At 54.0% G+C, this 27500-nt stretch overlaps 3 protein-coding genes across 6 annotated transcripts in view; all 3 read left to right on the forward strand.

Annotated features, from left to right (window-relative positions):
- Positions 1 to 5396: 5396 nt before the first annotated feature.
- LOC119111673 (splicing factor 3A subunit 1) lies at positions 5397 to 19032 on the forward strand. The gene is made up of 15 exons (XM_037235479.1): positions 5397 to 5503; positions 10643 to 10811; positions 11589 to 11756; positions 12043 to 12271; positions 12615 to 12774; positions 13144 to 13425; positions 14007 to 14298; positions 14744 to 14929; positions 15385 to 15509; positions 16060 to 16326; positions 16489 to 16570; positions 17037 to 17125; positions 17430 to 17543; positions 17996 to 18169; positions 18712 to 19032. Exons 2-15 carry the CDS (start codon positions 10652 to 10654, stop codon positions 18811 to 18813), a joined length of 2430 nt encoding a protein of 809 aa, XP_037091374.1. The 5' UTR covers positions 5397 to 5503; positions 10643 to 10651; the 3' UTR covers positions 18814 to 19032.
- A 903-nt stretch (positions 19033 to 19935) lies between these two features.
- On the forward strand, positions 19936 to 25282 carry Paip2 (polyA-binding protein interacting protein 2). Of its 2 annotated transcripts, none has more exons than XM_037237437.1 (5): positions 19936 to 20010; positions 22849 to 22996; positions 23275 to 23384; positions 23811 to 23946; positions 24289 to 25282. In XM_037237437.1, the coding sequence occupies exons 2-5, from the start codon at positions 22856 to 22858 to the stop codon at positions 24352 to 24354; spliced, it is 453 nt and encodes a 150-aa protein (XP_037093332.1). In that variant the 5' UTR covers positions 19936 to 20010; positions 22849 to 22855; the 3' UTR covers positions 24355 to 25282. The 2 variants fall into 2 exon arrangements, with proteins under 2 accessions (XP_037093332.1, XP_037093333.1); XM_037237438.1 differs by lacking the exon at positions 19936 to 20010 and adding an exon at positions 20215 to 20233.
- A 910-nt stretch (positions 25283 to 26192) lies between these two features.
- Positions 26193 to 27500, forward strand: part of LOC119112142 (Dihydrouridine synthase 4) — a 10289-nt gene continuing 8981 nt past the window's right edge. Inside the window, exons 1-2 of one of the 3 annotated variants that reach the window (XM_037236189.1) lie at positions 26499 to 26532; positions 27095 to 27198. In XM_037236189.1, the coding sequence (XP_037092084.1) occupies positions 27172 to 27198 (27 nt within the window). In that variant the 5' untranslated portion in view covers positions 26499 to 26532; positions 27095 to 27171. The other 2 variants (XM_037236188.1, XM_037236190.1) reach the window with 2 other exon arrangements.

The following is a 27500-nucleotide window of genomic DNA, read 5'->3' on the forward strand; positions in this document are numbered from 1 at the left end:
TATTTAAGCGACCTCACATCGAGCGACGTCGTCGATTCAGCCGCTATATGCTCGGCCCGTTTGCCCGGCTTCATGGGAGTGGAGCCTGCGTGAATGTAAAAACGGTTCTAGCGCTGGTGAAGGACGTGAATTTCAAATCGTGCGGCCATCTATGCAGCACCCACCGACGCCCTTTGATCTGGGTTGAAGGCTCTGGCGGGCTACTTACTCTGCCGCTGGCATATGCGTCACTGCCGCGTGGAGGATGCGATGCGTGTATGTAGCACGCATCGGGTCGCATCGTCGCATCATCGCATCATCTCGCGTATGCTCGAATTCGACGGCAGTGACTATATTGCACAGTCTTCTCAGATAGCATGTTGTAATTCGATCGCGTTGCGTGTCGAATTCGCATGTAATAGGCCCTACATATGGGTGTCATCAAACTTTACCCCCCACGTGTTGGAATCGTTTTAGTATTTTTGTCCATCGTTCCCATGACACCAGCTCCCAATAACGGCAGCCACCGCAGTAGAGACGAGCGTTGATCAGCGTCCTTTCATTCGCAGCGGCTGTTCCCGCGGCGCCTGTGGCTCCGGCTCCGGCTCCGGCTCCGGTCCCGGTCCCGGTTTCAGTTCCAGCTCCGGCTCCAGCTCTAGCCCCGGTCCCAGCTCCGGGCCCCGCGCCGGCCCTGCCGCCGGCGCTGTACTCGCGTGACCTGGCCAGCATGAACTTCCGGCCCGGGGACAAGATACCGGTGTGTGGCCGCAGCTACTCTCGGTGTGGCTTGGCCGCCGGACGGGCCGGACCGGTCAGACGATAGTCGACAGGGCCGGGTAGCACCATGCCACGGTACTGGCGTTCAGTTGGGTTCGGTGTTGTTTACGTGTTCGTTTACGTGACCGACAATCGTCTTCCCTTTGAAATACGGTGCCCGATAGGTGTTCTGTCTAATCGCTGATTGAGTGAACCGCGAAAGGGATCCAGTGATGGTTTGAGCGGCCCGCCTTCCCAGGCCTTCCTTTTCACTGCGCGGGTCTCCAGCGGTCGCGCGTGCGGCGCGCTCGGGCCAGTTGCGCCCAGCCGGGCGCGCCGCTGGGTGTGACGCGGCTGCCCGTCCGCCGGCAGTTTCTGGTGACCGAGGTGGTGAGCGTCGACGCTCTGTACGCCGACGCCGCTGACTGAGAGTGCCGTGGCCACCATGGCCGAGCTGGACCGAGCTGCTGCCGACGCTGGCGGCCGCGCGCGCCGCCCCTCCGCGCCGCCCAGGCCGAGCAGCTGCTGCTGGCGCCGGCGACCGCCGCCGACGGTACGGTGCAGCTGGGGCGGCCGCGTGGGCGCCCGGCGATGCTGCCCGCGGGCGGCCGGCGTTTGCGGTTGGAGACAATTGTTGACAACACAAACACAAGCCGATGAGTTCGTGTGTGGTCGGACGTTCACTCCGGCCACTGGCATTCGGCAGGAGGGCACGATTAGCCACTGGAATTGTTGCCGTTTTGAGGGTCGGTGTACGCGGTCTGCGTGCGCGCGCAAGTTATCAGTGCTGTAATTGCTGTGGAGTTGGGTGTAGCGTGACGTATGTATGCGTCCTCCATCGGGAGGCGGCTGGTCGTCAGGTCAGGTCAGGTTAGGATAGCCTTTTGTGCATGCTATACTCCGAGATGCGATGGCCGTGTTTTCCGTCGATATGCGCCTGGCAGCTCTGAAGCACTGGCTGTGACAGTTCAGGAGGCTTCGGTGTGTGCTCTAACGTGACGGAGGTGTGTGTGCCCGGTCGGCGGGCGCCTGGTTGTCGCAGGTCTGGAACCCCGGCCATTTCAGGAGGCCTCGGTGTGTGCTCTAACGTGACGGAGGCGTGTGTGCCCGGTCGGCAGGCGCCTGGTCGCGGGCCGTGGCGCTGGACACGTCCTCGGATCCGGTACACGTGTGGTTCGTGGACCACGGCTGCCTGGAACCGGTGCCGGCCGCGCAGCTGCGCCTGCTGCCGCCCCAGCTGACCCGGTTCCCGGCCGGCGCTGTCGACCTCACCCTGACAGGTCAGTGAGTCGCCCCCGATGAACTCTCACCTCCGCCGTGTTGGTGACAGTTCAGACACCATGCTTCACCCTGGCCAGACCTGAGCCTGAGCTTGACGGGTCGGACGCCCTGGCGGATCCCTGCGTTTGTTACTGTTTTGTGTGTGATGACGAGCCAAGCATCTGGTTTTTAGCTGCTGGTTCAACTGTGTAGACATTATTCAGTCCAATCAATATTTTGCTCGTGCTTGAAAATTTCTTGAACATCGGCCACACCAGCTCAGCTGCCAGCTGTGTTGCAGTTCTAGAGCTCGGGAGCCGTGTTTCTCCCTACTCGAGCTCTGCGCCATGCGTCGCTCCGCTCTGCGAGCGAGTTTCCGCGTTACACGGCCCCGCTCCGGCCGACGGCCACTGACCGGCGGCGCCCGGCCTCGCCACCAGGGCTGGGACAGCTGAGCGAGCCGCACGCCCAGCTGGTGCAGCGGCGGCTGGCGGCAGCCGCCCAGGAGCCGCTCGAGCTGGAGGTGGTCGGCCCGGCCGGCGACGGGTTCGCCGTCCGCTCGGACCAGCTGACCGCCGAGCTGCGCGCCGCTGGCGCCGCCGTCTAGACCCGGCTGGCCGGCTCGGGCGTTCCCGAGCCGCGGTGGCGCGCTCAGTGGCCGCACCTGCGGCGCGATCGGACGTGCCGCGCGCGTGTGCCATGTAGCCATGTGTACTTATAGACATTGACTGTCGACGTCGGGTGACGGCGGAGCGGGCTGCAAAGCCGCGCCCTCTCGCGCTTCGCCGTGATCGTGTGCAGGAGCCTTTTTTGGACGGGGGTGGAGCGCACCTCGCGTCGACGCGGGCCCTGCGTGGTCGTTTGGTTCTCACCTGCTGCACCGGCCAGCGTCCGGTACGGTCGTTTCCAGTACAGAGTCGTCTTTCGAGCCACCTTTTTACGTTGATGTGACCTGTGACTGCGTGCGTTTGAGTGTGGGCAGAGGGCACTGTAGCGTGGTGCTGCTGTGATGCGGCGCGTACGCCTCCACCTCGCGCCGCCGGGCCCCGGCGGAGCGCTCTCTGCATGAGGTTTCAATACACGCTGACGGGTTTCGCACAGGAGCGTGTTGGCCGGGGACAGAGGCGGGTCAGCTCCCGGCAGCCGGGGGCCGCTCGGCCCCAGGACCCCAGGCGATGGGGTGACGTGGGGCGAGACTGGGACGCCACCTGGAGGCTGGGGAGTGTTGGAGCTAACTTGTGCGTGAGCGTGTGCACCAGCAAGACCAGCCATGGAGTGGGACGCTTTGCGGCCCCTCGCCCTCCTTCCTGTCGCCAGGCCACGGTGTCACGTCCACCAACTCGATGCCCGTCAAATGTCTGCAGGCTCATGAATAACACCTAGAGCTCCGTCAGCGATATGCTTCGACCGTGCCAGGCAGTGTCTTGTGGTAGCCACTGTTGAAGCTCATTGTGATCGCTCGCGGTCGCGATATTGCCCAGGCTAATCGCGCATGCCGCGCAGGGGCACGGGGGCGGGAGCATCTGTCTGATGAATGGTAATGCTGTAAGCAGGGGCGAATCCAGGATTTTGTCAAAGGGACATGCAGCCTTGTGGGCCCCCTAGAGCTTGAGGCCCTCACTAAAAAATCCTCGCACCCGATTATAAAATTTCAATATTTTTTAGGATGCTATTTTTATACGGAAACCCATTTCACTCTACACAGCCCTACAAAACTAGGCATGCCATGTGAACGCATGCAAAGAGTTATTAATTTTCCTTATCACGGTGAATTCGGTCATTTTGAGGCGAAGTATGTCGAAGAACGTGCAAAATAAACCAAAGCTGGCTGCTAAATGAGATCAAAGTCAAGCACGGACATGATACCTATGTTATTTACGGCTAGTCGGCTGGTCGATGTTATCAGCTGATGACTGATGCAAAATTTTCGCTTTGTCTGCTAAGAAGGAACACAAAATTGCCAACATCCAAAATGCAACAAGAACGTGATGCACAGATATAAACACTAACAATGTCAATAACCAACGGAAATGACAAGGCGTCGGCGGCACATAAAATTACGTTCGACGATTGCCAGCGAAAATTCATCGGTGCGTATCCAACCGTTGCTATAAGACATGCTCGACACCGTTTTAACCCACTCGCTTGCCTCGGTACTTGTGTCTATACGTGTCCGACCAGTCCCGCTGACGGCACTACCGTCACATGGCGCATGACAGCTGACGGTCCGCCCGGCGGTGCGCGCCGTAACCGTCATGCCGTCACCCGTCCTCTGTCAAGCGGCGGATTGCTGGGTCTAGTCGGGCCGACGAGTCTGACGGTTTCGGAGAGCCAGACGGACGGCTGTCGCGCACCGCGTGACCGCATCAGGTTGGTCGGCGGCCGGCGTCATGCAAGCCGTCCCGTCCCCTCTCAGACAGTGGTGTTGAATCTGGTCGAACTCGGGCTGGCTGGGCGCAATAGATAGTGTGTGATGCCCGGCAAGACGCGGTGCGGCAGCGACAGCAGTCTGATGACGGTCGACAGTGACTGAGACGACTTGGTCTGGGGCGTCACCGACGACGTGCCGCTGGCGGCGGCGGTGGTGTTTTGGCGCTCGTGTGGCCGACGGCGTGAAGCTGAGCCAGCAGCTCGTCCTTCAGGCCACCCTTCGGGTCGGTAGTTGCGGCCATTCAGTTGGTTAGAACGCGGGAAGATGCACGGCGAGAGATTCGTCGCGTAAGTGCGGATAATTTGACTCAAGAGTATATACGGTCGCCATGTGGGGCGCAACACGAGGAGGAAGGTAATTGGGCCGTGGATGGCGTCTGGCACCCAGCTCAAGCTGACCGCGTTGGTGGTCAATATTGGGGATTGCCGTTAAGTCTGCAACGCGCAAGTCTCCCGGGTGAAGGCGGCCGTGCCGTACGGCCGTGCTTAGCTGCCCCGTTGGTAGGGTTCTGAAACAGGCTCTGCTCCGTCCAGAAAATGAGTGTTTCTCTGTCTCGGGTCGAGCTCGGCGTTTCGCAGCTGGTTGGCTGAGCAGCACAGCCGGCATCAGTCTAGTCGCGTGGGTCACCCGGCGACCCCCAGGGCGAATTGTTCTCACACAATCACGTGCATACGACGGGGACGCGAACCATGACCGAGGCCGCAGAATAACCGGCAAGAGTATTGTATTTCCCTTGAGGCAAGATCCGTAATCATGACAGACGCACTGACGTCTGATGTTAACACACATGCAGAATTTTCTCTCTGCCTCTCTCGGGCGCCATCCGCCATCATAAATAGTGGTATTGACGTCACTTGATGTAACTAGCTGACGCAATGAATATCGTTTTCTGGCCCTTCACATTATAGACTGCCTTGGCGCATGTGTACGCCATTTGCCCTGCGTCACATACGCCTGCATACGAAGATACGTGGTTACGTGACGAGTTCGTGCGTTGGGTTGAGCGGTCTTTGGGAGAATCGTTGAATTTAGGTGTCGTGGTTCCTGAAGGGATAGGGCATCTGATAAGCCAATTAGGTAAGTACTTTTTTGATCGACTGAGAATCTTTCCGGTCCATTTGTGAGCCAAAGATAGGCATGATAAACACCTAAACGTTCTTGGCTCCGATGCAACGTTCGTCGGCACTGTATCTCAACATTCATTTTCATTCAAAGGTACGCGACACGCAGAATGCGAGTCGCTCCCGATGGCTCAAGCACATACCTACCCATGCACCCACCCATGGCAGGGTGAGTTGGAGTTGCTTCAGATCAGTTTTGGAAATTCAAAAAATGCTCCTGGTAGCAGAGTACAAATTTTCCAGTTCAGGGTGTACTTTCCTACCTAACATTTGAAAAAAAAATCTGTACACCATTCATCATGTTTAAGGCAGGACATATCATAAATAATCACAAAACAGATAGATTCATGCTCTTACCTTCAAATTTTTATAATTACGATGGCGAGCTCCTGAGCGCCGCACACGCACAGCAGCTGCAACACCGGTGTCATTACTGTGTGTGGTAACAACATTACTGTGCATCAAGCAGCATCAAGAACCATAAAAATGTACTGGGCCAAGGTAACAAGAATCCATGAAATTTGATCCTTGACACCAACGGGTCAATGGGTTGCAAGGGGATTGGGTGGGGAATGTTAGGTTAGGTTAGGTTAGGTTAGGTTAGGTTAGGTTAGGTTAGGTTAGGTTAGGTTAGGTTAGGTTAGGTTAGGCTCAGTTCAGTTTGGTGGGTTAGGTTAGGTTAGGTTAGGTTAGGTTAGGTTAGGTTAGGTTAGGTTAGGTTAGGTTAGGTTAGGTTAGGTTAGGTTAGGTTAGGTTAGGTTAGGTTAGGTTAGGTTAGGTTAGGTTGATTTTGAGCAAGGGGATAAGCAATAGGCAGAGAACCCCAGGCCAGGGAGTGATAACATGAAAAAATATTGTTATCTCTGCCACCCAAGTGGTCAAATACTGAAATGTTGCCAGTGCCCCAGATTTTCCAGATGAGCAGCTAAACCACTGCACTACCAGCATGCTTCACTATGTTTGGTGAGCACATGTTGACTGCTCACAGTCTGCAATGGAAGATATAGGTCACTTGCCATCACAGGCAAGAGTGTGTCTGAAAGTATGGGTGCCAAAAGCAATTTTGCAGTTGGTTCCTTCCATGAGTTGCCATGTAGTTAATGTTCATTGTTTTCTGGAAGCAAGCATACTGTGGCACTAACAGCCCCATTTCTCAGCATCTGCTTATCATTGATGAATTGCAGAGGGCTGGTCTGGTTCCTTGAAATGTAAACCGGCCATATCAAAGGCTCCTTTGCACAAATAAATGCAGTATACATCCAAAGGTTTTTAATGCTGAAATGCAGGCTGGACAGATGTGTAATGGGGATTACAAGGTGTCCTGCAATTGATGCACGGTTGGTGTCACCTATGATTTCTCCTCTCCCGAACACCAAGTGAGTGCAATTTTGCCGCGCTCGGCCGCAGGGCATCCCTCCGTGTCAGTAGATCACGTGATCTTAGCGGCCGGCCTGACTTGGGCCGGTAGTGGGCAGGAGAAGTAATTCCTTTCGAAATAGCCGACGCGTTGAGTCTGCCTATCGCCAATGGTGAAAGAGCACAAGCCATCGATCCGCTTCCGCACGGTTGGGATGGTCAAGGGCGACATGATCCAGGTTCAGGTCGCCAGCGACTTGGGCGTTAACGTAGCGATGATTAGGCGCTGGCTGACCCGCGACCGCCCAGGAGAGACACTCGAAAACCGCGCAGGTCGTGGGCGAAAGTCGGCCTTGAGCCGAGTGGCGAGTATCGTCATTGCAAAGTCGGCCTTCAAAAGGCGGCACTTGACGAGAAACCTGGCGGGGAAAACTGACGGCGAAGAACCACCCAGCATCCAAGACGTCCGTCCACCGGTATCTGAGGACCAGCCTGCGACTGAAGTCGCTCAAGCTCAGGGAGCAGTCAAGGCTTACCGTGGACCAGAAGCGCAGGCGGCTGGAATTCACCAAGGCCCGCAAGAACTGGTCCGTTCAGGACTGGACACGCGTCCTGTTCAGTGACGAGTCGCCCTTCGAGCTCTTCCAAGCTCCTAACCTCCAGAACGACTGGGTCTGGACCAACAACAGCTCGGAGTTGCGGTTCGCCGAGACAGCGAAGCAGCTGCCAAAGATTATTATCTGGAGCCTGATGAGCTACAGAGGCCTCTCTGAGCTTCACCAAGTCCCGCGAGGGCAGACCGTCACCGCCGACTACCACGTCAGAGAGGCGCTGGAGAAGACTGCAGCCCTGGCCATGCTTCAGAGGGAGTGGAATGGCCTGTCAACCAAGGTCAAACTCCTACCAGACATGTCCAGGGCGTATTTCCAGCAGGACAGCGTTCCAGTTCGAGATCAAGAATCTCGATCGAGAATCTCTGGACGATCGTCACGGAGGAGGTTAGCGGATTTCGCCGGCCACTTCAGTTAAGACCCTGTTTCAAAACGTGCAGGCAGTATGGCAGAGGGTCAAGGCAGAGACTCCCGAAAACATGATGTGCGGCGTGCTCGAGCACATGTGGCATTGTATGTGACTGCATGGGGATTGCATTAGCCAATAAATCGTGAACTGTTCTTGATTATTTTCTCCGTCTGGTAGGACGATACAACCGCGCATCAGTCTCGGGAATCCTGTAGGTTTTGATACCAGGATGTGCAGGAAGTATATGCTCAATGCAAAACTAAATAAAAATGAAGTTAGTTGGCTGAAACATTGGTTTAGTTGGTCATAATACATGAGTGCCTCTCACCACAAGGTCGGAATCTTTACAAGACAGTACACTGGCACCAAATGTACAGTGCACCAAACTCTGTTTTGAATTTTTTCTGAGCATGTGTAAGGCAGTGTGCGAGCTGTCATCCAACACAGACTCATTTTCACTGCAGGCTGTGGAATGTTTCTCACTTCAGACTTGATTTCTGGCATTTTCCATACTGAGTCTGTTTCTCCCTCTCTGGGTAATTATGGTGAACTTCATGTACCAGCAATCCAATATTTCTCTCCTCCCAAGATAAGATGTCTGCCACTGTTTGCCCATTGTACTGACACACAGCCAGTTTGTTGAGAGATCAGCTTGCACAACAGGCTCTGCATAAAGGGGACGCTGCACATTGGATGATGTTGAAGAAAGCATCAGATAGGATGAAAGAAGCTCAGCTATAAATATTGATATAGGTTTAAGTTGGAAATATTTCCCCAGACACCACAGTTTCTCTATGTAGAGAATATACTTCTCAATACATCTTGTTTCATTGTGAAATCACACCCTGTACAACCTTGAATGAGAGCCTATTGAGGGCCTTTATATACATATATGGAAATAGTGCTCATGAACCGCCAGATACAAACAACTCAACAATTATAGTCTTTAATCCAGGGGTGTCAATTTTGTGGAATTATGGGGGAAGGGGCGGGACCAAAGGCCTGACAGCCAACCACCCATTTTTTTTTCTTATCAGGTTAAGGTCACTTTATTGTGATTAACCATAACATATGCTTTAAATCTTTGCATAATTTGTAAAAGTCTTTAATTTAAGCAGGATAGAAGTCATGCAGGGTTAGCAGGGAGCAGGCACTGGACGCACATGTCTGTTCTGATCGGTGCGTGAAGACGCCTCTTTAGAGGCCACGTTAGGGCACAGGTGGCTCTCTTCTATGGCGGTCATGGGAGGCGGCATGCATTTCGGTTGTGGGGGACGGGGACGGGGTGATCTATGAAGGACTTAGGTCATCCTCATATTCCAGAGCTTTTCACTTTAACCTCACAAATCATTGTGTGTCTTATGGCGCTAGGTATGCGAAGCTTATCGCATCATTTATCCGCTCAGCTGCTATGATTTGTTGATATATAAACAGCATATCGTTCGCATTCAAGGGAGTGTCCCGGATTTGTATGATAGATACAAGACACAAATCATAGCAGCTGAACGGATAAATGATGCGATAAGCTTCGCATACCTAGCGCCATAAGACACACAATGATTTGTGAGGTTAAAGTGAAAAGCTCTGGAATATGAGGATGACCTAAGTCCTTCATAGATCACCCCGTCCCCGTCCCCACAACCAAAATGCAGGCCGCCCGCCCAGGACCGCAGAGAAGAGAGGCCACCTTGGCCCCTAACGTGGCCTGCTAAAGAGGGTGCGGTCTTCCGCACCGATATATATGAGTATAGATTTATATATGCGCAGAGAGAGATGGAGAGAGGAGATGGATGAGGAGAAGCGAGAGCGAGATGCGAGAGCGAGAGGAGAGCGAGAGCGAGAGCGAGAGCGAGAGCGAAGCGATGCGAGAGCGAGGAGCGCGAGCGACGAGAGCGAGCGAGAGTAGAGAGAGAGGAGAGAGAGAGAGAGAGATGAGATGATTAGAGAGGAGAGAGAGATGAGAGAGAGGCGAGCGAGCGCGCGAGGAGAGCGAGCAGAGCGAGAGCGAGAGCTGAGAGAGAGCGCGCGCGCGCGCGCGCGCCGCGCGCGCGCGCCCCGCGCGCGCGCGCGCGCGGCGCGCGCGCGCGCGCGCGCGCGCGCGGCGCGCGCGCGCGCGCGCGCGCGCGCGCGCGCGCGCGCGCGCTCGCGCGCGCGCGCGCTCCCGCGCTCGCTCGCTCGCTCCTCCCTCTCCGGAGCGAGGAGAGCGAGCGCTGAATCGAATCAACGATATTGAGCGAGAGCGAGAGGAGAGCTAGAGCGAGATATTATAGCTAATCTATCTAACGAATCGAGAGCGAGAGCTCGAATCTATACTAGAGCGAGAGTCGATAGCTAGAGCTAGAGCTATATAGAGCTATAGCGAAGCTAGATCCATTATCTAGAGCGAGAGCGATATCGAAGCGAATCTAATCTATATCTATAGTATATCTATATATTCTATCTATTCTATCTAGATCTATATCTATATCTATATTCTATCTATCTCTATATCTATATATATTCTATATATATTATATATTATACTTATATATCTATATATATATGTTATAACATGTAATCCTGCTCTCCCATCACTGAGTATGATTTCAGTGCCACAGCACGCCTCATGGGTGATACCATTTGTATTATTTTGAAGAATGCTGGTAAGCGAGTTTGACTGGGCATATTGTGTAATGAGATTGTGTGCTGACGTGGACGGTGCCTGGTGCCGGGTGTTCAGTCGGCAGGGATGCCTGTCGCCCTGCTGGAGCTGGAGGATGGTAGCGCGGCCGACCCTCCGGCGGCCGACGGCACCGAGGAGTCGACCGACGCCGCCAACTCCGGCGGCGAAGTGCCGCACAAGCCCAAACACGTGGTCGGCATCATTTACCCGCCGCCGGAAGTGAGGAGTATCCTTTTCTAGCCATCAGGTGGTAGAGGCGCAAAGGAATGGGCCGGCGGGTGACACTCTGGAGTTTATGGTGTTACATTTTGTGAGCTCATGCTTTTTGAGCTCATGTTTTATTGTTGAAGCATCTATTCATGGGCTATAATTCCCTAGATGCTCGTTAGTTTTGCAGCTCAAATCTGTGGTTTTAACATTGTGCACAGTTAAAAGTCCATCGTCGTGCCAATTGTCAAGGTGGATTAGTCTTTGTATGAATCATGCATATGACCAGTTATTTGTAAATGACTGGGATTACCCGGCTTCGATGGGAGATTCCCAATCATGACTGCGCAGGTACTCATAAGTATAATGCAAAGCCAATTTGCAATGTGCAAGGTCGATGTGATGCATCGCTAGTTGCGTTGCACTGGTTTGATGTCGGTGTTGATCGTTTATTATCGAGTCATTGTAAACAGCGCCTAAAACGTCTTGATGTTTGTTGGTGTTTTGGTACTCCAAGAAGCACGGTGCTCCAGTGTTATTGCTGGAGCAGTAATACAAAATAATTTGCTCTGACATACTCATCAGTTATTAACTTAGTTTTTGAAGCATTGTCCAGTCCCAGATTTTGTACTGGACCTAGTCACAATCCTCACAGTCACAAAGTTTGCGAAGTATAAAAACAACAGTAGTCACGTTTTCAATCCCCAAATGCGTGGAGGTCCCTGTGTAGGCGATGTCAGATAACAACTTGAGCAGATGCAAGCGTTATGGCCGTTTCCTTAGCGGAAGTAACTAGACATCGTCGACAAGACCGCAAGCTTCGTGGCCCGGAATGGGCCCGAGTTCGAGTCGCGGATCCGACAGAACGAGCTCAACAACCCTAAGTTCAACTTCCTCAATGGCGGCGACCCGTACCATGCCTACTACCAGCACAAGGTCGACGAGATCAGAGAAGGAAAGTCAGGTGAGTGGTGATGTGGCACCAAGTTGTTGCCACTTACCGTGTAGTTATTACCGTAAGTCGAGTTATTACCACTTAGCGGCCCCCAGCTGGGGGCTAAGTAGCTCAGCCTGTGGTAAGACGTAGTCTCACTCAAGGTGAGGTGAGGCATTGACAGCCTGTCGGCCGCGTGACGCGACACATGATATTGATATTTAGCATACCGAATTGGCTAGCTCCCTTATGCCGTCGTGTGCGCGTTGGCTCTCGCCTGGCCGCGGGGCGTGACGCCGGGTGACGCCTGCCGCAGAGCCGGTGGGCACGTCGAAGCCGCTGGTACCGCTGCAGCTGACGCCGCAGACGACCGGCGGCGCGGCGCCCGCGCCGGCCGCCGCCACCGCCGCCGCCACCGGCAGCGGCCAGGTGCGCGCCGGCCAGGAGATGTTCCGGCCGGCCGTTGAGAAGCAGATGGTGGTGACGGAGCCGCCGGCCGAGTACGAGTTCATCGCCGACCCGCCCTCCATCTCGGCCGTCGACCTGTGAGTGGGATGGACCCGGTGCGCTGGCCGTCGCTGTATGACTGCGCGGCCCGATCCGGCCGTCATCTTTCCGTACGTCCGAGTACTCAGACGACAGACGGCAGAGTCTGGACTCTACCGTCCGGGCTTGGTCTGTTCTTTGTTCTGAGAGCGCCAGCGTTGGCCGCTCTCTCGCCGTGCCTTCAGCATACGCTGTCGTCTCTCACACATAGTGCTCATCGTGACCTTTTTTGAAGGCGTGTGATCCTGACATCAGCTGAGGATGCTGGTGTTACGTATCACACTATCCGTCGCATGCGGTGCGGTGTGTCTGGAGCGGTTTCTGACGGTATGTTTCGTTCAGGGACATTGTGAAGCTGACGGCTCAGTTTGTGGCTCGGAACGGTCGCCAGTTCCTCACCAACCTGATGAATCGAGAACAGCGCAACTACCAGTTTGACTTCCTGCGGCCGCAGCACTCCCTGTTCCAGTACTTCACCAGACTGCTCGAGCAGTATACTAAGGTGCTGCCCAGGGTCCGCGTATTTTAGTCGTGTCACTGCCGCGCGGGCTGGAGCACGAAGCTCATTCGGATTTTCGAAGCCGGGGTTGTTGAATTGCGCGTGAAATGTAGTGCCACCACGGCAGCGTTGAACTGAGCAATATCGATGCAGCAAGGGTGAGGTTTGTGTATGGGGAAGTTCTGGAAGCTGTGTTAGACTTGTCAATCGCCCCCGAGCCGCCATGTGTTAGAGGATCGCCCGATGTCCTCAGGTGCCTCCCTTCCTCCCCAACAACCTCCAGGCATTGAGGCACTGCGGCCGGGGTTAGTGTTTCGCCCGTCGCCCGTGTCTGTCGGACGCCTCCGCTGACCCCTCCCCACCCCTCGTCAGGTGTTGATCCCGCCCAAAGACCTGATGGCCAAGCTGGACGCCGAGTGCAACTCGCCGGCGCAGGTGCTGGACCAGGTGCGCTACCGTGTGCAGTGGGATCGGCTGCAGGAGGCGCGCAAGCGGCGCGAGGAGGAGGCCGTGGAGCGCGAGCGCGTCTCATACGCGCAGATCGACTGGCACGACTTCGTGGTGGTCGAGACTGTGGACTACCAGCCGTGGGAGCAAGGCCAGTTCCCGCCGCCCACCAACCCCGGCCAGGTCGGACAGCGCGTCCTCATGCAGGTGAGATGACTGGGGATGTGTGTGTGTGGGGGGGGGGGGGGGGGGAGGAGCACCCAGCTGAACTGACGGTGGTTGGAGTGTGTTGAGAGAACGGGCCCGAAGCTTTGACGAGCACCAGGGGCTGCGGGAGGGGTCGGTGGCAAGTGGGCGTGATTACCTTTAACGTCGGTATTTTCGTAGGATGGGATCAAAAGAAAGGTGCGATGCAGTTTCCAAGGATCTATATGCGCGGCGTGTGAACGCCAGGCGCCCGCGTGTTTTAACTTAATTGCAAAGCTTGTCGCTTTTGCACTAAATGTAATATCCCGCGTAGCACAGTTCCTAATTTTATAATGTTTTCCAGCTTTTACCAGCGAGGAGCATTTTTGTCACGAATTGTGCCATGGTGTGTCCGCTTGGTGCTGGGCGTATCCGGTCTCCTGACAACGATGATAGCTTTCAGCTGATTTCAGTCCAGATGTGAACAAATATCTAATGGCCACTGGCCCACGGCAGTGTCCGTACGGGACTGCATCAATGTGAACTGAAATGTCTGCGTCGCGGCGCGCCCCTTGACCTGGTCACCCCGTCGCCGCGTGCAGGAGCGGATAGACGACGGCGAGGAGATGCAAATGTCCGACGAGGAACCCGAGCCGGAGCCGGAGCCAGAGGAGAGCTCGTCCTCGTCCGAGGACGAGGAGGACGAGGGGCGGCCTCAGCGGCCGGCCGACGGCGGCGTGGCGGACAACACGCAGGTGCAGGACATGGAGGAGGACTCGGACGAGGAGGCGGACGAGGGCCGCCGGCCGCCGCCGCCGGCATCGCGCTCCCAGCCGCCGCCGCCGCTGCCGCCTAAGCCCGACCAGGTGGTCATCAAGAAATACGACCCCAAAGGTGCGAACGGCGCTCGGAGCCATTTGACCGGGCGTTCGTGGACGGTCTGCCGTGAAGGAATGTTCAGGTACCTGCCAGCAGAGTTTGAGTCAGACGCCTGTGCGTGGGTCTGATGCTCCCAGGTTTTAATCATATTATGCAATCGTGAAAGAAGGTCCCTTGATGCAGACCAAGCTCAACGTTAGTGTTATCGAGGAGGTGGGGTGCTCGCGCCCAGTACCGTGCGCTGGCGAGCAGCATAGGATGGCTGCTGTGACGGCCACCGCCAGTGCGTGACGTGCGGCTCTCCAAAGTCGCCACGTACTGGTTAAGCCTGGCAGCCACCGCAGCCCCCGATGCCGTGTACTGATGATGGCGATGGTGATGATGGTGACGGCGACAACAATGATAGTGATGATGATGATGATGTTACACACCCGCTGACCCGTGGCGTCCGGGCCGGCAGCGGCGGCCAAGCCGTCGCGCGGGCCGGCGCCCGACGAGTACCTGATCTCGCCGATCACGGGCGAGCGCATCCCGGCCAACCAGGTGGCCGAGCACATGCGCATCGGCCTGCTGGACCCGCGCTGGCTCGAGCAGCGCGACCGCCAGCTCAACGAGAAGGTCAACCAGGAGACAGTGTTCGCCACCGGTCAGTGATGGAGCGCGCTCGCACCAGATGTGTGGGATGCGATACATGTTAAGGGGTTCCTGATCTTAGTTGAGGACAAGTGCGCAGCTCTGCAATGTTGGCCCAAAGTGCAATGTCTCAAATGTGAGGCTACCATATGTGTGGTAGTGCAGGATCATTTGTTAAATTGCTTTCATGTGTGTGCGATGCGGATGTTTACTGCATTGTATAATAGAATGCTCCACCACTGTATTGCATGGTATGGAGCGCGCTGGTACAGGTTGACTTGTGCTGTCTGCTATTCCCGATTGACTGCCCTTCTTATTTCCGGCCGTCGCTATTGAGGTCTCCCTCTAAGCTCCCCCCTCCTTCTGCCCCCCCCCCCCCCCCCCCCCCCGTCCGCTTACGCCCACTGCTGTTGCGCGGCTACTGTGGTTCTGCAGTGTGCTCGGTCGTGACAACTGTCCCGCGCGCAGGCGGCGACATCGGCTCCCACCTGCAGAATCTGGCCGAGCGCCGTACCGACATCTTCGGCGCCGGCGACGAGGAGACCATCATCGGCAAGAAGATCGGCGAAGAGGAGAAGCGCGCCGACGACAAGGTGAGGCGCCGGGCCCGGGCGGGGCAGAACAAGTGTGGAGTCAGAGGGGTCGGGGTGGGGTGGGGATCAGAGTCAGATGGGGTAACTGTGGATCACTTGGACTTGCTTGGAACAGGTTGCTCTGGTCACTGCAGTGTGCAAAGTGGATTCTTCTTGCTTTGATGCGGTGCTGGTTGCTTGATTTTGTGCACACTCTGTACATGTAAACAATATGGTATGGTCACATAGTGTTCCATAGGCATGTGGAGCAAGTGGAACTGTCCAGACAGGGTCATTGTCACGCTCATGCTTCGCCCTCTGCCCTTCAATTAGGACGCTGTTTCAATATAGCCCAGGAACCAGAGCGCCCTAATCAGCAACGTAAGTGATGTCACGGATGTGTCGCCCGTCGTGGTTCTTGCACTGCGTTCAACGCTGCCCACTTGTCCTTGGTGTTGTATGATGCTAGAAAGCGGCGCCCCATAAAAATGCTTTCAAAATGAGCTGCCTACCTGTTCGGTGCGCACCCGACGAGAGTGGCACGCGGACTGACTCGGTCCGCCTTCGGCAGAGTATCTGGGACGGCCACACAGCCAGCGTGGAGGCGGCCACGCGCGCCGCCCGCGCCAGCGTCACCATCGACGACCAGATCAGCCACATCCACAAGTCGAAGGGTCTGCTGGAGGACAACGAGCGAGAGCGGATCGGTCCCAAGAAGGGCCGCGACCGACGCGACCGGCGCGACCGGGACCGCGAGCGTGACCGCGACAGGGAGGAGCGCGAGAGGGAGAGAGACCGGGAGCGCGAGAGAGAGCGGGAGAGAGAGCGGGAGGAGCGTGAACGTCCACCGCAGCCGCCGCCGCCGCCGCCGCTGTCGAAGTCGATGGCGCCGCTGCCGCCGGCGCCGGCACCGGCACCGCCGCCACCTCCTCCACCTCCGCCTCCTCCTCCACCGCCGCCGCGCTCCGTGCCGCAGCCGCCGCAGCCGCCGCGGCTGGCGCCGGCGCCGCAGCCGCTGCTGCTGCGGCCTCCGCTGATGGCGCCGCAGGGCGTTATGATGGCACCGCGGCCGCCTGTCGTCCGTAAGTGGCACCGCTGGCCGGGGCCTGACATTGACCTGGCCCGGCGAGTTTGCCGAACAAGTAAGGTGGACGTTAGGGGGTCTCCGTGGGGCGGCGATGTTCGGCTATTCTTAACCTATGTTTTTGACCGAAATAGCGTATTTATTATGCCATTATTGCCTGGTGTTCCGTAGCCGTTGTGCTCCACTGCCCGGGTTCAGTGTCCCACAGACCGACATACTTGTGGTATCACTGCATGAGGCAGGCCATGATGGTTGTGACTTATCATTTACGTTGCATCTGTAAGTATATCACCGACAATGATTTCTCGGGCCGCTTTCCCTTCATAGGCTCACTTTTGTTCTGTGGTTATGCTGATTATTCGTCCCCATTTTCCCACGCGCTGATGGCGTCGCCTTGGCCTAACATGTCGGGTCGCCCTTGTGCCGGCGGCGGCCCTGAGCCAGCCGCCTCTGGTCTGTTGCAGTGCCGCCGCGCCCCATGTTCGCCATGCAGGCCGTGCCGGCCGGCTTCATGCCGCAGATGCAGCCGGCGCCTGGACCGCCGATGCAGGTGGTGAGTGGAGCGCGCCGCGCCGGATCACGTCCGACCGCGTGACGGGCGACCCGGCGGCTCGTGCTGCCAGAGTCACGGTGCGGCTGGAGCGACGGGATCTGACCCGTCTCTGGCCTGGCTAGGGTTTATTGGCTAGTGACGTTTTATGCCAGGCTCCTGTGTTATGTTCTGTGCATAAATGTAGGCATTGTTTTTACAAGGCTGTTGGTTACTTAAGTGCCCGCAGGCAAGATGGGATGGTTTACTCCGTGCGTGAGGATTTTACGCGCGTGGGTTGTGACGGTGTGCTGGTCGCATGTGCCAGATGTCTGCGCCGGAGCCCATGATGCTCAGCAACGAGGACGAGCCACCCAACAAGAAGCAGCGCACCGAGGACAGCCTCGTACCCGAAAGCCACTGGCTGGCCCGCCACCCCACGGTACGTGCCTCTCGGCTGTTTGTGACCGCGTATTCGCCGAGTCAGCACGAAGGCACACTCGACTGCCTGCCGCTCTGCGCCGGACCGTCCCCTGTGCTGAGCAGTGCTGACGGCACTGCTGTCGTCACGGATGAGCCGGTGTGAGATTGGTGCGGTGGTGGTCCCACAGGCGGGGCTGTCGTTACCGCTCGCTGGCTACTGGCGGTGTGCACTGTGTGGCCTGTGTTGCTACAGCTACGGAAACTGCCAGTGTGCTTCACATTCTTTTGCCCAATCTTGTTCGACGAACAAAAGGTGAACTGACCGTCTCTCAGGTGACGTTCCACATGTCTGACCGCTGCCCCCCGTGTTGACCTGACCCCCTGCCCGGATGACCGCAGGGCCAGGTGACGTTCCGCATGTCTGACCACTGCCCCCCATGTTGACCTGATCCCCTGCCCGGATGACCGCAGGGCCAGGTGACGTTCCGCGTGTCGGTGCCGGTGGTGGCGGACAAGCCGGAGTGGCGGCTGAGCGGCCAGAGCCTCTCGCTCACCATGCCGCTCACCGACATGGTCTCCGTGGTGAAGGCCCGCCTGCACGACGAGACCGGACTGCCGCCCGGCAAACAGAAGCTGCTCGGAGAGGTGAGACGCCCCGGCCGGTCGGCGTGTGTCGTCTGCCGCCTGTCCGGCCCCTGTGGCGGACCACTGCAGGGGACGGACGGACCGAGGCGCGCCCGTCCGTACTAACCGCCGGTCACCCCTGACGGCCTGATTGGTCTGGGCCGAAGCTCCGAGAGTTGTTGTGCAAAGGTCGCCTGTTTGCTTTTCATAGACATGGTTCTGTTAGCTGGCCACAGCTTGGGATCATTTGTGTTGTTTAAAATATCTGAAAAGTGAGGTTTTTAAATCAGGGTGTCGTCGTCGTCATGTTATACCGAAGTGGGATATGTTATATGTCGTCATGTTATACCGAAGTGGGATAAGTGCAAAGAATGAAGGGTTGTTAGCCCATGCTAGTAGCGTCGTTCATAACTTGTGCACTGGCTTCGATTCTTTTTGACATCGTACCTTACGTCGATAAAGAAGAGTCTCTGTGGCTGGGTGGATATCAGCAAAGACTATCAGAGTTATCATTGTGGCTGCATTTTAAAATGTACCACTACATGAAGTTTGTTTGCTTTTAGGGCATTTTCTTCAAGGACTCCAATACGCTGGCATATTACAATGTGGCCAATGGCAGCACCATCAACCTGCAGCTGAAGGAGAGAGGCGGTCGGAAGAAGTGATCGTGCAGTCAGCTGTGTCCAGTCAAAGAGGTTCATTCGCGGCCTGAGAATAGCAGTTAACTGCGAGCTGATTTTCGTCGTCATACACAACATCCCACTTTGTGTCGTTCTGTGGCCAGAGCCCGCCAGGCGACCATCATCTCAGATGTGTGCGACCTGCGGACAGAACTTGAGCAGCCCGTACTCTGTACCGAGGTTCGAATACACGGCTGAAGTATGTGTGTTTTTTAAGTGCTGGTTATGGGCTCATGGTAGCTGGAGACTGCAGGCCGAAAAAAGGTAACTGGACTGCTTGAGCCATCCAGCTCGTGGGGACCAGACTGGAGCCATTGTAAAAACCACCGAAATGCTCCCGAAGCGCATCTCTTCATTTACCAGGGTGATGATAGGGTCCGAGGTTGTAGTCGTCCAGCCTGAAGGTGAGACCAGGCAGAGGGCAAACTCGGTCAAGCTATGCCAAACCTCGATGAAAAGTACCAGGCAGGGTCTGATAGAGTACTGCTTTCAACTGTCTGGCTGGAATGGCATATGGCCAGTTGACGCGTAAGATCGGTGATATCATAGTGGAGCAAACTGTACTGAGCAATGCGGCACGTTCAACGGACGCCGCAAAGTTCTGCTGTTGGAACTCATACTGGGTATCTCATCGTGGGCGCCAAGCCCACAAATTCATGCAACGAAAAGGCTCGGATCACATTCAAAAGTTGCATTGCTCCCTTTCAACATCTAGTTTTGAAATGTGACCCGCCCGAACCCGTTGTTTTCACGGAGCAATCAACAACCAGCGGATTTTGGGAAAAACAGCTGCCGTTATACGGATGGCGTGACCCGTTTCCACCCGAAAAAAATCGTCGACGGTCTCGAGCTCAAGCATATGCCTCACAACACAAAGTGATATGGTGACCCAGGTCCACGGTCAACAGCATGGTACGGTGGTACGCCAAATTTGTCGTCAGATCATCTGTTGAGGGAGCTCCAGGCAGCATGATTGTCTTTCACTGATCAAAATTGAGGGTGCCTCGGATACTCGCACATCCATCTCTTCCGTCACGTCGGCTGATCGCAATCCGATGTTTTCAGACATGCACACGTTTGTCGTCCGCGCGTCAGTTTCGCCCCGCAGTGTTTCGACGAGCGTCGTGACTGTTTTGCTAGTTCTCATTCTCAATCACCCCGAGGAGGATTGGGATTTACGGGGTATGTATGGTACTGACGCCAACAATGGTACTTTAACGGCCAGAGAAGACTTGTAGTAAAATTTTACCTGGAAACAACTTCGAGAAGAGGGCTGTTTTTTCGGAACCAGTGCTTATTCTGGGCTGAGAAAGAATGTGCCATCATGAGGTCATGAAGAGATTGTTCCTGAGCAGACATGTGCTCGATGCAACTCAATTAACATGAGAAATCGAATATGAGTATAGTAGGTATTTGTAAGCTCACATTGAAATTTTAATTGAGTTTGCTCTCCAGGCAGTGATTTGCATAGGTTGTTGATTCTGGCTAGTTGGGTTGTGATGCAACCCTGGCTCTGGATTAGGGGGTTGGAAGCAAATTAGGGTCTGAATCATTATGTAAGCCAATATTAACAGAACCTTAAGGCATATCTGCAATTGAGAAATATGTGGCAATACCACCATGATTGCAGGTACATGTGATACGCAAAAGCTGAGGTACTGCCAGCTCAGAACTGTTGTGGATTCTTTTAACCAGAGGGCACAAGAAAGCACTCTAGGATTTTGTTGATGTGTGTGTGTGATAATTTTGTATGGCAATAGTGTGGCAAAATTGCCAATACATGGGACAAGTAAATGCAAGTATAGGATAGGTAAAGCAAAAGCTCTGACTAGGCAACTTTGTAAATTTATTTCTTATCTATCTTACATATTGATGTATCCATTTGCTAATTTTGTTATGCTATGTGAGATCTTGAACTTAGACTCTGAGGCTTGCATCAGTGTAAGAGGTGTTATTCATGCTATCTTGTGATGGTAGTGGTGGTAAATGGGGCTTTACAATCCATTAAGCTCCAAATGTTACATGGTGTCTCCTGCCTTTCATCCTGGCAGGAAGGTTGGACACCATGGGAGATCAAACCCTGTGTCTGTGGCTTTCCTGATACTCAGCTTAACCACTACTCTATCTAGTCCCATTTATTTCATCATTTGTTTTGATAAGACCTTCCATTTATGCTTCAAATCATGGGTGCATTTGCAGCATATTAAGAATATTCTCTTCTGTGTGACATCACATGGGACCTTTGCTGAATGTGTTAGCAGCATGACACACTTTGTTTACATCTTTATGGGTTTTGTGACAATAAGTGAACATGTGAGACAGAAACACGTTTGTAGGTACTACATGCACTCCTTACTGTGGAAACTGCAAATTATCCCATTTGTGATGTAAAAGATATATTTTTGGGAGATCAGACATCTCAAAAATATGCAAATTGACATCCCTGTCAATAGGTACTTGTTAAACAATGTCACCAAGCAAACATTGGTTATGCTATCCATACTCAAGGAAGGCTAAAGAATAGTCGGGATAACATCTCTGATCTCATAATGCAGTCCATGCCTTTGCTCTTTGCCCGTTCACACAGTTGCTCCCTTGGCAGGACAGCATGCTGAGGTTATGGAGCTGACTGCAGTTGACATACTGAGGCTATGGAGCTGACTGCAGTTGACATACTGAGGCTATGGAGCTGACTGCAGTTGACATACTGAGGTTATGGAGCTGACTGCAGTTGACATACTGAGGTTTTGGAGCTGACTGCAGTTGACATACTGAGGTTATGGAGCTGACTGCAGTTGACATACTGAGGTTTTGGAGCTGACTGCAGTTGACATACTGAGGCTATGGAGCTGACTGCAGTTGACATACTGAGGCTATGGAGCTGACTGCAGTTGACATACTGAGGCTATGGAGCTGACTGCAGTTGACATACTGAGGCTATGGAGCTGACTGCAGTTGACATACTGAGGCTATGGAGCTGACTGCAGTTGACATACTGAGGTTATGGAGCTGACTGCAGTTGACATACTGAGGTTTTGGAGCTGACTGCAGTTGACATACTGAGGTTATGGAGCTGACTGCAGTTGACATACTGAGGTTTTGGAGCTGACTGCAGTTGACATACTGAGGTTATGGAGCTGACTGCAGTTGACATACTGAGGCTATGGAGCTGACTGCAGTTGACATACTGAGGTTATGGAGCTGACTGCAGTTGACATACTGAGGTTTTGGAGCTGACTGCAGTTGACATACTGAGGTTATGGAGCTGACTGCAGTTGACATACTGAGGTTTTGGAGCTGACTGCAGTTGACATACTGAGGTTATGGAGCTGACTGCAGTTGACATACTGAGGTTATGGAGCGGACTGCAGTTGACATACTGAGGTTATGGAGCTGACTGCAGTTGACATACTGAGGTTATGGAGCTGACTGCAGTTGGTCATTGTGAAGTTCAATCCCTTTTGCCAATTTCTTATGGTGGCAACTGTTTTGCTCATGTTCACCATTGTTTGGATGATCTTGGCATTGGGTTGGTGGTCCTTTACTCTTGAGTCTCTAAACTTGTGGATTCTTGTAAGCTTCTGGTCATTCACTGAGACATGAAGTGTTGGTCTTAATCATTTGCTGATCTTGTCTGTGGTGTGATTCATGTATGTGTTGCATGTCATGCATACTCTTGGTTTAGATTTGAGGATTCATTCAGGGTTACATGCAGTTATCACTGAGCCTTGTTCTGTCATTGGAATCCCATCAATTCATTCATTTGCTGGGCAATAAACCAAGTGTGGGCAACAATGCCATTGCTAAGGACAATGGCTGGAATAGTTGGTCCACATGTACTATTACGCTGTCCCAAACATTGCGTGCTATTTCTTAGAATTTTGCAAAAAGCCACAAGCAATTTTTTAGGCTCCAACTAAGTTGTAGGCATCTTAGAAGGATGGTTGTCATGGTTAATTGCAGACAAGTGAAACTTCCAGTGCCGTGACACGGGAAGGTGTTGACTTTTGTGTTTTCCAGGTCAACTATGGATCAATCAAGAGGAAACATTGGCAATGGTTATTATGGTGACAACCGTGGGGGAACGGGTGGAGGCGAGGCCCCAGCCAAGAATGATTCATTTGAAGACTATATGTGGATGGCAAATGAAGAGGAGGCAGAAAGGGAGGTAAGAAAACAGTACTTAACTGTGATGGTGACTGAAATATCAGTGAGTACTGTGATCCCAGAAGGCAGGTAATACTTATTGATGTCATTTTTTCCAATCAATGCTTTGCATATACAGCATATAGCTGCAAAGTAGCATGTTGTTATTTTCTGGTGGAGGTGCTCATACAGATGCCTTTATAATTCAGACTAGTTGGGTGGGAATCTGGTCAGCTCAGCATATAAATGTTCTGCAAATGGTTTTGAGCTGTTCAATAATTACATCTACCTTCTTGGCAGATGCTAAAACAAATCGAGGATGAACAAGCAGCTCAGAAATGTTTCAACGAAATGCTGGACGAAGAGGAGCGTATTGTGCAACCAGAGGCAGCCAGCCCATGGCAATCAGGGTACGCGGGAAGCATGGTGCCTTGTTGAGTACGTGAGCTTTGCTGATTTAACTGAGCTCTTGTAATTTTTGTCCTGGATCTTTTGTTCCTGTTAACCAATGAACTGAACCAACTGAACTAATTCATGAATTGAATTCACTGATTGTTTGTTTTGCCTTGTTCTGCACGGCCCAGAATGTTCTGTTTCAGAGTGAAGCTCGCCACTGCTCAAGGGGCTGGGGTATTTATCGTCGGTTTTGTTTTTGTTTAGAAGCAGACAGCATGCATCAACCCTCTTTAGGAGCCTTGCCCACTGTTGGTCATGTTGGCCCTGCAGGCCATGGCGTGGGGGACTCGAGCCCAGACCTTGCACGGTTGTCGGAGATCCCGACCACTCCGTCATTACGCCGCTACCCAGTCAGCCATGTTATGTCCTCTGTCCTGCAGGCAGGTGGGCTGGTCGAGCGGGTGCGCGCAACAGGCGCAGCCGGGCCAGCCCTGGGGCACGCATCCTGCCCCAGTTCCGCCGGAGGAGGCGCTGGCCAACAACATCCGGACCATGTCCGTCAACGACAAGCCGAAGGTGGGGAATAGCTATCTTGGTGACTTGGACCTTGCAGGGGCTCAGTGATGCCAGGTCACAGTGTGTGGGACGATGTCTTCGTGTGGTTGAACCCAGCGGTGGCCGGGATGGTACTGGATCACCTACTTCGGTCAAGGACAAGTCATACCCCCTGCCCACCCCCATGTGTCGCTTCTTTGCAGGTGAAGTCCATACCAGTCGGGGTAGTGCCCCTTCAGGGTGTGGGTTTTCATCGCTGTGCACGCTCTATCGCCCTGCTGTGTGTAGTCAGAACCCTTTCCGGTTGATGGTAAAGTTGGCCGGCGGCGAGTCGTCACCTCCGCATGTCTCCCGCCGCCGCAGGTGGAGCTGAACCCGCTGGCAGCTGAGTTCGTGCCAGGCCAGACGTTCCAGCCGGCGTCGGGCTGATGGCGGCCACGCGGAGCGGGCGGCGACAGTGGTGGCGGGACCCTCCTGTGTGTAACTGAGGGGTGACGTGGGCGGCACCGGCGCCCCAGTCGGCGCCGGCCGCCCGGACCTGTACCGGCGACGGCACGGTGCGGCGTCGACCAGCGCCGGCCGTCGGGTGCGGCCCAGTGGCGCCGGGTGTCCGGGGCGGTGTGGTGTGGGTGCTGGCGGGTGTAGCGGCTCAGGCCTCTGCTAGAAACCTTTGTCTCGTTTTCCGACCGCCGCTTTAGTCCCGGGCGAGAGTGACGTGGGCAGCTCTCGGGTGCGTCGTGTCGTCACGTTCCTCATCTGGGGTGGTCTCATCTCCACGGGTACAATAAAATGGCTTCCCGGTGTCCCTGGGCGAGGGAGGGTGGGTGACAATCAGGTTCGTGGTCTTGACAGACCTCGGCCTTGTCATTCCTGTTTCTGGCCGTGGTCTAAGCTGCGCTGCATTTGACAGAGAGCTGGTCACGTTTCTGTAAACGAATAATGATCTGTCTTTGTTGACATCAACCCAATCAAATATCGTCCGCCTTTCGTACCGCGTTTTGTAACCCGACTTTTTTCGCATTGGCTGTTCACCCTGTCGTTTTTGTTGAAGACTCATCTGCGAATAGATGAGAACATTACAAAAGATATTCGCCTGTCAACAAACCACTGTGTGGAATGTATCACGCACTATCGGCTGCGATGTTTGAGCCCGCGTACGCTGTGCAGGGGATTCGCATAATATGAACGACAATAAAAGCCAACCTTTTGTTCAGGGATACCATAAAATACATAACTTATGCAGAACGAATTCTTCTATTCCAGTGCATGTGCTGTTTTCCATGAAAGCTGTTGAGGGAACCGTGAAGCAGCCCTCGTGTTTTTCCATGTCAAAATATATGTTTCTGGAGAAACACAATTCGCCGAGCATCCGCTCTATCATACTGCCTAAGTGGCGGCAGCGAATATTGGTAACTACTTGGTATGCACAGTGTCATGGTGATTGCCGCGAAATGATGGACAATGGAAGTTAATTGACCAGCACAGCTGGTGGAGGTGGGCGTAGAGGCGTATAATGAAAGAACAGTTTTGATCCTCTTGTTAAGTATTGGGGATGAGAAGCCCCATTTGATTACAATAATTGTTATTGCTACTGCGGTATTAACTGCAATAAACGAGTTGCACAGAACGCAGGCCATACGCGCCATGCGGGTCCGGAGACAGCGTTGGGTCAAAACAGATCGAACAGGGCAGGACCGGCCATCGAGGGGGACGGGCGAGACGGTACTGGGTGGGACACACCTGGCAAGAGATAACAGGACGGGACTGGGGATGACAGGACATGAAAACGCAGATCCATGCAGGACAGCGTGGGCGATATGGCACAGCGGGATACAACAGGATAGAGAGTGGCAGGTTCTTGCCCGGTCTAAGACCGTACCGGACTGGCCGAAACGAAGCAACCGAACCGTACTGAGCCCGGTTGCACAGGGCAACAGATGATGACACATATGCCAGAGCAGGATATAACGTATTAAGGCGGGATGGAGCCGCGATGAGCCAGCGCGGGGTACCACAACCCGCGGCAGGGCTGGACAGGACGAAACATAGCTCAGTGTGGTTCAGCTCGGCCCAGTCCTGGAACAGACCACACCGGGCAGGACAGGATCGGGGTGATGACAAAGGACAGTATGGGGCTACACAGCACATGCACACTTTCTCAGCCCGGTACCCTCCAGTGCAGGACCGAATCGAAACAAATGGGACCGAACTGCACACGACAGTGCAGGACAGTGTAACTAGGACGCGACGGGGTAACATGCGCTCTGTCCTTTCCCATCTTATCCAGTCCTAAATTTGGTCACAACTTGCCAAACAAGTCTGTCGGAAGCCTGTTTGTACCGCGCGAAATGACAAAACGAGAAATGCATCGAGTAAAAAAATTAAGTGAAAAATTGACGTATTCATGTGTAATTTGTATCAGAGATGGCTGGGAAAGTGACGCGCGTGGGTAACAAAAACCAGGGCGGGAGGGGCGCTGGGGTTCTCCACGTGCATCGGGTGTCGGAAGGTTGGTTTGGGGTAGGTTGCCGCGGGCGCAGGTGACTTGCGTTGTTAATCTTGTTTCTTGACTGCTATTGTTTGCCTTGTCAGGAAGCCCTATCAAATGTGCGAAAATGGTGGTCCCAAAGATGTGGTTGAGTCGTCATACATCGCTACATCGCTACACGCTGAACGGCGCCGGTTGACTGCGGACTGCAGCAGCCAGGGTTTAACCAGTGCCAGTGACACTGTAATAATGCAGCCAAGCCATGAAAAAACACATTATGTTGAACATGTCCGCCTCATCAGCAGCATTGTGACGATTCTAGAGCATCCACACCTTAAATATGAGAGCCCAGCATGGCCACTGCCAATTTCAGGGCATAGGAAATACAAATTGGTAGTTGGAGTTAGTTTCTATTCACCAGGTGTAGAACATGGGTGTGATTTAGGCATCCTGCACAGTGGGTGAATGTTTTGCAGACTTGGGACTGCAGGGGCCAGTCTGCCAGAAATACATTTACTGTGCTGGATGACTCCGCCACATTGGTGTGCTGAACCCCCTTCCTGTGTGGCCTAATTTGCCCAGGCCCAGACTGCTTAAAATGCAGGTGGCACCTTACATAGAACATGTCCGGCTCAGCACCTTGACCATACTCAAGCAGTGTGCACATGTTGTACATTTCAGTGCTTTGAGTTTTTATGGTGCTGAGAAAGCATTTTGCAAGTCACCCCAGAACATTTTCAGGCTGAAGTAATTCAAAAATGCAGTGCAATATCTCCTGGCCTGAGGTTGGTGCATACAAACATGAGTCTCAGCCCATGTGGGTAGGCATGCAGTACAGTTGATATATTTTTGCAGGCTGAGCCTGTGCCAAATTAGGCAGAATTTTCCAGGGATTCCTTGTATTTTATTTTTTAAAGTCTTGTTGCATTATACCGCTTTTTATCATGTTTCTCTGTATAATATTTTCATAATTCAGGACAAAGTATCATCATAATTCCTTGAAACATAAGCTCTGTGATTTGTATGCACTTGAGTTGATGTTGATTATGCACCAAACTTGTGAGAGCTCAGAGTTATAGGGTATGTG

Source organism: Pollicipes pollicipes, unplaced genomic scaffold (assembly GCF_011947565.3).
Source record: "Pollicipes pollicipes isolate AB1234 unplaced genomic scaffold, Ppol_2.1 Scaffold_7261;HRSCAF=8764_pilon_pilon_pilon, whole genome shotgun sequence".
In the NCBI taxonomy this organism is placed as follows: domain Eukaryota; kingdom Metazoa; phylum Arthropoda; class Thecostraca; order Pollicipedomorpha; family Pollicipedidae; genus Pollicipes; species Pollicipes pollicipes.

What these genes read in the sequence shown, in the direction of transcription:
- LOC119111673 (XM_037235479.1), top strand. Translation starts at nt 10,652, where the DNA reads ATGCCTGTCGCCCTGCTGGAGCTGGAGGATGGTAGCGCGGCCGACCCT. An exon ending in TGCTCGAGCAGTATACTAAG is followed by an intron (nt 12,775 to 13,143) that starts GTGCTGCCCAGG and finishes ACCCCTCGTCAG; the next exon opens with GTGTTGATCCCGCCCAAAGA. An exon ending in AACAGAAGCTGCTCGGAGAG is followed by an intron (nt 18,170 to 18,711) that starts GTGAGACGCCCC and finishes GTTTGCTTTTAG; the next exon opens with GGCATTTTCTTCAAGGACTC.
- Paip2 (XM_037237437.1), top strand. Translation starts at nt 22,856, where the DNA reads ATGGATCAATCAAGAGGAAACATTGGCAATGGTTATTATGGTGACAAC. An exon ending in GCCAGCCCATGGCAATCAGG is followed by an intron (nt 23,385 to 23,810) that starts GTACGCGGGAAG and finishes TCTGTCCTGCAG; the next exon opens with GCAGGTGGGCTGGTCGAGCG. An exon ending in CCGTCAACGACAAGCCGAAG is followed by an intron (nt 23,947 to 24,288) that starts GTGGGGAATAGC and finishes CCGCCGCCGCAG; the next exon opens with GTGGAGCTGAACCCGCTGGC.